General features: G+C 45.4%; 1 protein-coding gene across 1 annotated transcript; it reads left to right on the top strand.

Annotated features, from left to right (window-relative positions):
• Positions 1–5,314: 5,314 nt before the first annotated feature.
• On the top strand, positions 5,315–6,907 carry LOC119584717. Its single transcript, XM_037933384.1, has 5 exons — positions 5,315–5,410; positions 5,607–5,788; positions 5,871–6,053; positions 6,288–6,549; positions 6,692–6,907. The coding sequence occupies exons 1-5, from the start codon at positions 5,315–5,317 to the stop codon at positions 6,905–6,907; spliced, it is 939 nt and encodes a 312-aa protein (XP_037789312.1).
• The last annotated feature ends 4,116 nt before the right edge of the window (positions 6,908–11,023 follow it).

Genomic DNA, 11,023 nt, shown 5'->3' on the forward strand with positions numbered 1-11,023 from the left:
TCCGTGCTAATCGGTCGCTCATTCACACATAGATTTAAGTCACCTTACTAACCTCCAATATATCTACCTTCCCACTCTACACGTAAGTCACCCGAAGATTATGAATTTTACTATGTACCATCCCTATGACTAATAATTGAACCCAAATCTCTTTTTTGACGTCCTCTCGAAGTTCGATATCTTGTCCTCAGTAATGCTGGATCTTATTATTTTTTAGTGAGGTTTTGGAATATTACTGAATGGTAGTGTCTCACAGTTGCAAATAACAGCAAACGCGTTGCAGAGACATGCTTATATAGCTACACAGTTATTGTACTTAAGTTAATTTATAAGCCCGATGCGTAACCGAAAGGAATCCTGTGCCCGCTGCACGCTTACGCTCATACGTGCCCAGCTGCCTATGTGTTCGAAGCATATATATTTGCCTATTTAGCCCAATTAATTTTTCTCTTCAATATGATGGTACTCTACTGAACTGGCAAATCCTGACAAATCCAAGTAATTAACACCCCCTTAATTGACACGTTAACCTTCTTGTGAAAAATGTTGTATTATGCTCTAATTTTTCTTGCAGCTTAGTAAGGTGATTGATAAGCACAGTATTATCCTCCTCCTTAGCCCTTTTACTGGCCTGGTACACTTATAATTCAGCTTCTGAAGATGATGTAACCCTCCTCGCTATCTGAATGTGCGCGTCAGTGCCGAAACCTCCGCCACACCCGCTACCCTGGCACGCGACGACCCTAGCGACCAGCGGATCACCAGGAACCATCTGTAGATACCGAACAGAACCTGTATCCCTATCCGCTACTGCAGTATTCCAAGCGTTGAAGACGGTTCGAGGACGAGCCTTGTGCGTGGCCGAGCGATGACAACAATACATAGCAAGATCGGATGGTACACATCACACCTCTGTCCAAGCATCCGCCCTTCTCCTTAACTAGGACGCAGATGTCGCCCGGCTTCCTCTTTTCGCACAGGAATAAGCATCGCCCTCGAAGGGAACCGCCGCATAAAGGGCGCATCCGTAAGGCAGAGAGAGCTAAGACCCCTTATATTGAACCGCCCAAGTCCATCTCTCTTACGCCTACATCTGGTGACAGCGGTCCTCCCAACCTCACGTCTCGCTCACAGGGAGAAAGAGGAAGGGGAGAAGAGAGAGAGGAAGGGGAGGTGAGAGAGAGAGAGAGAGAGAGAGAGAGAGAGAGAGAGAGAGAGAAAAGAGACGACGAACGGGAAGAGAGAAGAGAGGAGACGAGGAGACGAGAGAGAGAGAGGAAGGGAGAGAGAGAGAGGGGAGAGGAGAGGAAAGGCGAGGATGAAGAGAGAGAGGGTGAGAAGAAGACAGCGGAAGGAGAGAAAGGAAGAGAGAGAAGAGGGAGGGAGGAAGGGGAAGAGAAAGAGAGAGAGAGAGATGAGAGGAGAGAGAGGAGAGAGAGACTGAGAGAGAGAGGAGAGAGAGGGAGAGGATAAGAGAGAGACCCGATGAGAGAGAGAGGGGAGAGAGGGAGGACAGACAGAGAGGAAGATGAGAAAAAAGGGAAGGAGAGAAAGGAAGGGGACGAGAAAGAGAGAGGGAGAGAAAGAAAAGTGAGAGAGAGAGAGAGAGAGAGGAAGTGAGAGAGAGAGGGAGAGGGGGGGGGAAGGGGAGGAGATAGAGATAAAGGGAGAGAGAGGAAGGGAAAGGGAGGGAGAGAGAGAGAAGAAGACGAGAAGAGAAGACCGAGAGAGGAGAGAGAGAGAGAGAGAATGAGTAGGAGAGATAGAAAGGAGAGGAGAGAGAAAGAGAGGAAGGAGAGGAGAGAAAGAGAGAGGAAGGGGAGAGAGAGTGAGAGGGAGAGGAGAAAGAGGAGAGAGAGAGAGAGGAGCAGAGAGGAGAGAGAGAGGAGGGAGTGAGGAATGAGAGAGAGAGAGGAAAGGGGGGATAAGGATGGGAGAGAGAGAGAGAGAGAGAGAGAGAGAGACGGAGAGAGAGACGAGAGAGAGAACGAGAGAGAGAGAGAGAGAGGGGTGAGAGAGGAGAGAGAGAGAGAAGAGTGAGAGTGAGAGTGAGAGAGAGAGAAGAGAGAGAGATGAGAGAGAGAGAGAGAGATGGAGAGAGAAGAGAGAGACAGAGAGAGAGACGAAGAAAGAAAGAAGAAAGGGGAGGAGAGAGAGAGGGAAAGAGAGAGAGAGGGAGAGTTACCTATCTCTCTCTCCTCCCCTTCCTCCTCTCTCTCTTTCATCCTCTCCTTCCCTTCCTTTCTCTCTCTCTCTTTCCCTTTCCTCCCTCTTCCCCCCCCCTCTCTCTCTCCTTCCCTTTCTCTCTCTCCTTCTCTCTCTTCTCCCTTTCCTCTCTTTCCCTCCCTTCCTCTCTCTCTCCCCCTCTCTCTTTCCTCCCCTTCCCCTTTCTCCCTCTCTCTCTATCTCCTCCCCTTCCTCTCTCTCCCCCTCTCTCTCTCCTCCCCTTCCTCTCTCTCTCTCCTCCCCTCTTTCTATCCCTCTCTCTCTGTAAGAGTCTATGAACCCTAATACAATGGCTTGCAGGGGTAGTCATAGTGGTTATCACGGCTTGATTCTTTCTTAATGAAGAGTACAACACACTAAGGAAACACACGAGATGATGTCTTAGGGTAAGCGCTGGGCACCGGGTCACGTGTCCGGCCCGCCAGCCCAGAGGCTGGTGGTGTGCGTGGTGATCTGCGCTCGGTGAGCACTGGGCATGAACTGAGAGGTCAGATGAGATCATATGAAATTGTCATCTACGCCCTCGCTGGCTTGATGGTTCTAAATTGGATTTAGAGCCACGCGGCAAACAGCCACGTGGTCTATTGGTAAAATGGCTTACAGAAATCGTGCTTATGTATAGGCCATATTGCTCAGCCACCTACTCACGCCTCGCCCTTGAGGCACCTTAGATTGGCCTTAAGGTGTGACCCACTTTGCCTGGTCCTGATTGGCTCATCATCTACGTCCTCGCTTACATTGTCCTTGGTCCATCTTCGTGGCTACTCGTCCCTATCATCCTCTTCTTCCTGGTCCTTGGTATAATCCATCCGTCCTCGATGTCCATATGTCCTCGAAGGTCTTGGTTTTGTCTAGATTTCCTCGTAGTCCTCGTCGAGGTACTCGTCCACACGTCCTGGCAGATCTCGTCCAGGTACTTCTCGGCTGCATGCTCGTCCTCATGTCCTCATAATTTTCGTCTGGATTTACGGGCGTCCGGGTAGTTGGCGTCCTCTTCGGCATCTCAGGGCGGGCGATACCTGCTTACGAGCTCCTTGAGTTTGAGCGAGATCTGGGCGTCACATGGCGGCGCTCCCAGCATCCTAGGGCGATGGTTACCTGTGCTGACGACTCTGTCTTCGCTGAATCTACAGGCGGCGCCCTTCCACTACATCATGGGGCGGCTTAATACCTGCTCTGACGAATATCCCAGTCAGCAGGCTTCTGGTGATCTTCTGGTGACGTCCTTCCTACAGCATCCTAAGGTGACTGTTTCTGCAGCAAGGTCCTCCTTCGGTGCCGTTTCGGATATCGTCGGTCCGACTGCTATATATAATCGGGTGACCAGATCATACACATTTTTAATGTTCGTTTTTACTTTATTTTCGTCCTTTTTTTCGTTTAGTGTTTTACTTTCACAAAGATAAAGAAGAAAATAGGAGAGGGAGACATCAGAAGTGATCTGCATGGACCTGGCTTGAACTACCAACCATCTCTGATAGATATGAGAGTAGATAAGGGAAATGACAACGGCAACCTGCAAGGATTTACTTGAACCAATTGTTGTCACACAGAGAAGAAATAAATGCAAAATAAGAAATTGTACGTTGTGTATGAGTCACTCATCATGACTGACAAAAGTGTAGGCAAAAGAGATACATCATAGATATTTACTCCTACAACTACGACAGCAGCAAACCCTATTAATGGAAAGGTTTCAGTGTCTTTTGTTCTGCATGGATGAGTGAGTAAATGTGTTTGTGTGTGTGAGTGAGAGTGTGTAAAAGAACAAGAAAGTGAGAGTGAACTCACAAAGAGAATGAATTACATTAACGTTGAATTACGTTAACGTTAAATATTACAAAACTGCGATGAATTAGCAATGCTAGTAATACAAAATTATTTCAACTACCACATTGAATCCAACATTTAACGAAATGCGACAGAATGTATGCACTAATGAACAGTGGTGTGAAAAAATATTCACAAGCTTTTTAGCAAGCAAATCTTCTTGGGGTTAGAAATTCTGAACTGCCGAGGTAGCCATGTCTAGCTATGCATATCAGACTTCATCGACAGAGGGTTCCTCTACCCAGAATGCCATACAATGAAGGGAAAATCTATAAATAACCTGCTCTCTTCTTTGTATCTGTAATGGGTGCTTGTGACATTCCCTACGGGTATCTAACTATCACAAATCACATGATGACTTGGGATGTACCCAAAACATGCAAGCAACTTCTAGGGGGTGAGAGGGCATGATTAATAAGTGAATAATGATTCTAGCTTAAACCCTAGTCCTACATTAATTAATGGATGTAACTGTGGGTCACGCTGATTCGAAAGTTACCAATCGAACGAATAACTTCGGTTTTACCTGTAACTGCTATTGTAACATTGGAGTGTAGATCTATTAGGTGATTTACACAACCCCGGGTTATATCAGGCATCCCTGTGCACTGTGATACAGGGAAGATCCTGATGCTATACTCAAAATAATAAGTTTATATAAAATCGCATTACAAGCTCTGTTCTAGTGCCAATAGAGCATGTCACCACTGAGCAATGTAACGATGCTACAGTTATCCCAAGGTGTCAACAACAACCAAATTATTGGAAAAATGAGCAGTCATCTCTTGGCCCTTTCCATGGAAGGAAAAGAAAAAGTGCAGTCAGATCAGGGTGAGGGGAGGAACAAGGTAAAATAAAATGATGTTCATAATAACAATAATCACGAATGCATTAAATTCATTGTAACTTAAACAACATAAATCTCTTTATGAGAGAAATTAATTAACTACCTGATTAATGAACGATATTCATGTTTATTGACCACATACCATGATCACAGAAAACAATCAGAATTGAAACTTGGAACGTCCAAACTATGTTACAAAAAGGAAAGTCTGAGAACATCAAACAAGAAATGAGAAGATGAAACTGAACGTACTCAGCCTTTCAGAAATGAGATGGAAAGGAGCAGGCAAAATAACATCAGATGAATATACAATATTGTACTCAGGAGGCGACTATCATCAGAGAGGAGTTGGTATAAATTCTAGACTCAGAATGTTCAAAAGCACTGAGAGGATTCTGGTGCGTCAACATCATGAAAATTAGTGGAAAACCTTTTGACATTGGGATTATTCAAATCTATGCCCCGACTGCAGACAAAGACATGGAGGAAATTGAAATATTCTATGAAGTCGTTTAAAAGGCAATGAAGCAACTGAAATCACAAGACATAATCATAATGGGCGACTTCAATGCAAAAGTTGGAAGAGAAAGAATAGACAACACAGTGGGACCATTCGGTTTAGGAGAAATAAATGAAAAAAGGAGAAAACCTGGTTGAGTGGTGCAAAGAACACAATTTCAAGATTATGAATACCTGGTTCAAGAATCATCCAAGAAAATGCTGGACATGGAAAAGCCCTGGAGACAGCACACGAAATCAAATTGACTACATATTAATGCAAGAACGATATCGCAACTCCATCACATCATGCAGATCTATGCCAGGTGCAGACTGTGGCAGTGACCACATCCCAGTTGTGGGAACCATGGACGTGAAGCTTAAGAGGTTGAAGACATCAATGAGGGAACCAAAACTTAACTAACCTCCTAGAAGAACAAGAAGAGCTAAAAAGCAAATATATAATTAGTGTAAAGAACAAATTTGACATTCTTGACATTTTAAATTCAGCCGAGCAAAGATGGCAAAAGATAAAGGAAAGCATCAACGAAGCAGCTAAGGAACAGATCCCTATCACAGAGAAAAGAGCTAACAAGAAATGGATGACACCAGAGATCACAGATCTCACGGAAGAGAGGGGAAGAGTCAAACAGTATGTACCAAAATATCGAGAAATGAGCAAAACTATAAAGAGAAGGTGCAACAAAGCCAAGGAAAAACGGATTAATGCTCAGTGCATAGAGACTGAAAAGCACACCATCAAAGACAGTAAATACATGCATCACAAAATTAAATAATTGACGGGGAAGGCACCATCACTGGGATCAGGATGTCTGAAATCCAAAGATGGGGAAATTCTAATGGACAAAAATGAAATCCAAAACAGGTGGTCAGAATATACTGAAGAACTATATAAAGATGAGAGAGGACCAGCACCACCAATAAACACTGTCACTGAAAGTTCACCAATTCTGGCTGAGGAAGTGGAACAAGCAATAAAAAAGATGAAAAAAGTCAAGGCAGCAGGGCCAGATAATGTTCCCACTGAAATCATAACAGCTCTAAAAGAAGTAGGAATTATGGAAATAACAAAACTCCTCAACATCATCTATGACACAGGAGAATTACCGAATGATTTAACAAAATCAGTATTTATAGCTCTACCAAAAAAGCCTGGAACAACAGACTGCAAACAACTCAGAACAATAAGTCTTATGAGTCATCTAACAAAAGTCTTTCTAAGAGTGCTTATGTGCAGAATGAGGAATAAAATCAGACCAGAAATTTCAGAGACAGTTTGGATTTGTGGCAGATAAGGGCACTCGAAACGCAATTTTTACAATTAATATGCTCCTAGAAAGATCAATAGAAGTACAGAAACACATATATCTCTGTTTTATAGACTACTCAAAGGCCTTTGACAAAGTGAGACATGAGGATCTATTCACCATTCTATCAAGTCTGAACATAGATGCCAAAGACCTATGCATCTTAAGAAACCTATAATGGGAACAAATGGCAGCCATCAGGATTGACAACGAACTCAGTCGATATAGACCAATTAAAAGAGGAGTAAGACAGGACTGTGTGTTATCACCTGATCTTTTTAATTTATACAGTGAGATGATCCTGAGAAATCTTAATGAACACCAGGTAGTCAAGGTTGGCGGCAACAACATCAACAACCTATGTTATGCAGATGACACAGTCCTAATTGCTGACTCAGAACAAAAATTACAAACCCTTCTTACAACAGCAAGTGTCAAAAGCGAAGAAAGAAGATTGCAATTAAGTTCAAAGAAAACAGAATGCATGGTTATCTCAAAACAAGCCAATGTACCCATTTGTAATATATCATGCAATGGTGAGAAAATAAAACAAGCAAACCTTCAAATACTTGGGATATAACATAATGCAAGATGCAAAGAGTGATACTGAAATAAAGAAAAGAATTGCAATGGCCAAAGATACCTTCAGCAAGATGAAAACCATATTTATCAACAGAAATATTACTAGCAATACGAAAATAAACACGCTCAAAACATATGTCTGGTCAATCCTACCATACGGATGTGAATGCTGGACACTGAACAAATACACAGAAAAGATATTGGAGGCAGCAGAACTGTGGTTCATCAGAAGGTTTATGAAAATATCATGGACTGAAAGGAAAACCAACCCAGAAAAGGCCCAGAATATGTACTCATGTGGTTTTGTAGACATGGAAACTGGTCGAGCGAATTTCGGAGACTGTGTCCGTGTTGCGAGCCGAAAGGACGCACGACCACCCTGTCACCAGTTGTAAGAGATTGTTGGTGAACAGTAATGATAGTCAGTGTACTTACGACTCACTACACATGTAAAGGGGACATACGCTATATCTTAGAGTAAGCAATGAGTGCGGTCTGCGTCCAGCCAGCCAGCCTTGAGGGCGAAGGCTAGACTGACCTTATCACTTCGGGTGCTGGGCATGACTGAGAGGTCAGACGAGGTCAGATAAAATTGTCATCTATGTCCTCTCTGGCTTGATGGTTCTAAATTGGATTTAGAGCCACGTGGTCTATTGGTAAAATGGCTTACAGAAATTGTGCTTATGTATATGCAATACTCTCCTCCCATTCCTCTCTCTCCCTCTCTTTCTCTCTCTCTCTCTCCTCTCCTTCCTCTCTCTCCCGCCCTCTCTCTCCTCCCCTTTTTTCTCTCCCTCTCTCTCTCTCCTCCCCTTCCTCTCTCTCTCTCTCACTCTCTCTCTCTCTCTCTCTCTCTCACCTCCCCTTCCTCTCTCTCCCTCTCCCTCTCTCTTCCCCTTCCTCTTGTGGTGACCACCTCGCGAGGAGCTTCCACACACGGTAGAGCAGCTCAAGACGCTTGGCGATCTGGCCCCTGCCAATCACCGCGAAGCTCTTCGCACCTGACTGGAGAGTATGCATTGCGACACTCATCGCCTAGGCTCTGACCACTGAACAATTGTGAATTGTGAATTGTGAGCCATGCAAATAAAAAACAAATTTGACTAACCGTATTGTTTACCTAAAACCTACACCTCTCTCTCTCCTCCCCTTCTTCTCTCTCTCTCTCTCCTTCCCTTCCTCGCTCTCTCCTCCTCCTCTTCCTCTGTCTCTCTCTTCCCCTTCCCCTCTCTCTCTCTCCTCCCCTTTCTTTCTCTCCCTCTCTCTCTCTCCTCCCCTTCCTCTCTTTCCTCCTCTTCCTCTCTCTCTCCTTCCCATCCTCTCTCTCCTCCCATCTCTCTCCTACCCTTCTCTCTCTCTCTCTCTCTCTCTCTCTCTCTCTCTTTCTTTCTCTTTCTCTCTCTTTCTCCTCCCCTTCCTTTCTCTCCTTCCCTTCCTATCTCTTCCTCTCTCTCTCTCGCCTCCCCTTACTCTCTCTGTCTCTCTCTCTCTCTCTCTCTCTCTCTCTCTCTCTCTCTCTCTCTCTCTCTCTCTCTCCTCTCTCTCTCTTTTTTTTTTGCTCCTCCCTTCCTCTCCCTCTCTCTTACCCTTCCTCCCCCCCTCTCTCTCTCCTTCCTTTTTCTCCTTCTCTTCCTATCTCTCCCTCTCTCTCACTCCTCCCCCTACTCCTTCTTTCTCTCACCCTCTCTCTCTCTCTCTCTCTCTCTCTCTCTCTCTCTCTCCTCTCTCTCTCCTTCCCCTCTCCTCCTCTCTCCTCCTCCTCCTCTCCTCCTCCTCCTCTCCTCCCCTCACTCTCTCCCCCTCTCTCTCTCTCTCTCTTTTTCCTTCTCTCTCTCCTTTCCCCTTCTCCTCTCTCTCTCTCCTTCCCCCTTCTTCCTCTTCCTCTCCCTTCCCTTCCCCTTCTTCTCTTCCCTCTCTCCTCTCTCTCTCCTTCTTTTCCCCTTTTTTTTCCCCCTCCTCACTCCTCCCTTTCCTTTCTCTCTCTGTAAAAGGCTATGAGACTTTAACATAATGGTTATGACTGGTTGGCAGTGATAGTGGTTATAACGGACGATGTCTAGGGGTAAAGCGGTGAGCGCAGGGTCACGTGTGCGGTTAACCCGCCTTGAGGGCGAAGGCTGGGCCGACCTTACCTCATCGGGCACTGGGCACAAAATGAAATAACCTAGGTCATCCTCAGCATAAGTACTGAGCGTCCCAGGTGCAGGAAGTGTCTGAAGCAGCTGGATGAAGTATGGGGGGAGTGAGGTGAGGTCACCGGTTCCGTCTGTTAATGACCTCTGTATACCCTTCATACTGATCGGACACCTACTCACGCCTCGCCCTCGAGGCACCTTAGATCTGCCTCAAGGGTTACCTAACTTTGGCTGGTCATCTCGTTCGTTGTTCTTGATGTATCTTCGTGGCTGATCGTCCCTGTCGTCCTCTTCTTCCTGGTCCTTGGTGTAATCTATTCGTCCTCGAAGTCCACATGTCCCTGAAGGTCTCGCACAGGTCCTCCTTGACTTTGGATTTGTCTAGACTTCCTCGTAGTCCTCGTCCAGGCTAACTCGGCGGCACATCCACACCTCCTCACAGATCTCTTACAGGGCCTACTCGGCTGCATGTCCGTCCACACGTCTTCGTCTGGATCTATGAGCATCCGGGCAGGGGGCATCCTCTTCAGTATCTCAGGGCAACAGGTACCTGCCCTGGCGAGTTCCTGGTCCTTCGCTGCATCTATGGGCGTCCCAGCAGGTAGCGCCCTCTTCGGCATCTCAGAGCAGGGATACCTGCACTGACGAGCGCCTGGGTTGTGATTGGATCTGCGGGTGTCCAGGCAGGCAACGCCCATCCAAAGCATCCTGGGGTGGCTCAATACCTGCTCTGATGAACATCCCGGTCTGCAGGCTTCTGGCGATCTTCGGATGATGTCCTTCCCACAGCATCCTAAGGTGTCCGTTTCCACAGCAGGGTCATCCTTCGGTGCTGTGTCGGTTATCGTCGGTAAACCAGATATACACGTAAGGGCCAGATAGTAACAGAAAAAGAAACAACAGAGAAGAGGGGGTGTTAAGTACCACTAGCCGGTTATTTATATAAAATTGCAGTTTTTAATGTTCGTTTTTTTACTTTGTTTTCGTCTTTTTTTTCAATTTTGTGTTTTATTTCACAAAGATAAAGAAGAAAATAGGAGAGGGAGACGTCAGTAGCGAGCTGCATGGACCTGGCTTGAACTACCAACCGTCTCTGATAGATATAAGAGTAGATGAGGGAAATGACAACGGTAATCCGCAAGGATTTAATTGAACCAGTTGTCATCACACAGAGAAGAAATAATGTAAAATAAGAAATTGTACATCATGTACGAGTCACCTCTACAGTGTATCTGCGATGGGCGCTTGTGACATTCCCCACGGGTATCTACGAATCACAAGATCGCTTGGGATGTACCCAATACAAGCAAACGACTTCAAGAGGGTGAGAAGGGTGTGATTAATAAGTGAATAATGATTCTAGCTTAAACCCTAGTCCTACATTAATTATTGGACATAACTGCGGGTTACATCGACTCAGAAGTTGCTGATTGAACAAATAACTTTGGTTTTACCTGTACCTACTATCGAACATTGGAGTGGAGATCTATTAGGTGATTTACGCAACCTAGGATATATCGGGCATCCCTGTGCGCTATGATATGGGGGAAGATCCTACACTATACTCAAAATAATAA

The sequence above is a fragment of the Penaeus monodon genome, chromosome 18 (genome assembly GCF_015228065.2).
Source record: "Penaeus monodon isolate SGIC_2016 chromosome 18, NSTDA_Pmon_1, whole genome shotgun sequence".
In the NCBI taxonomy this organism is placed as follows: Eukaryota; Metazoa; Arthropoda; class Malacostraca; order Decapoda; family Penaeidae; genus Penaeus; species Penaeus monodon.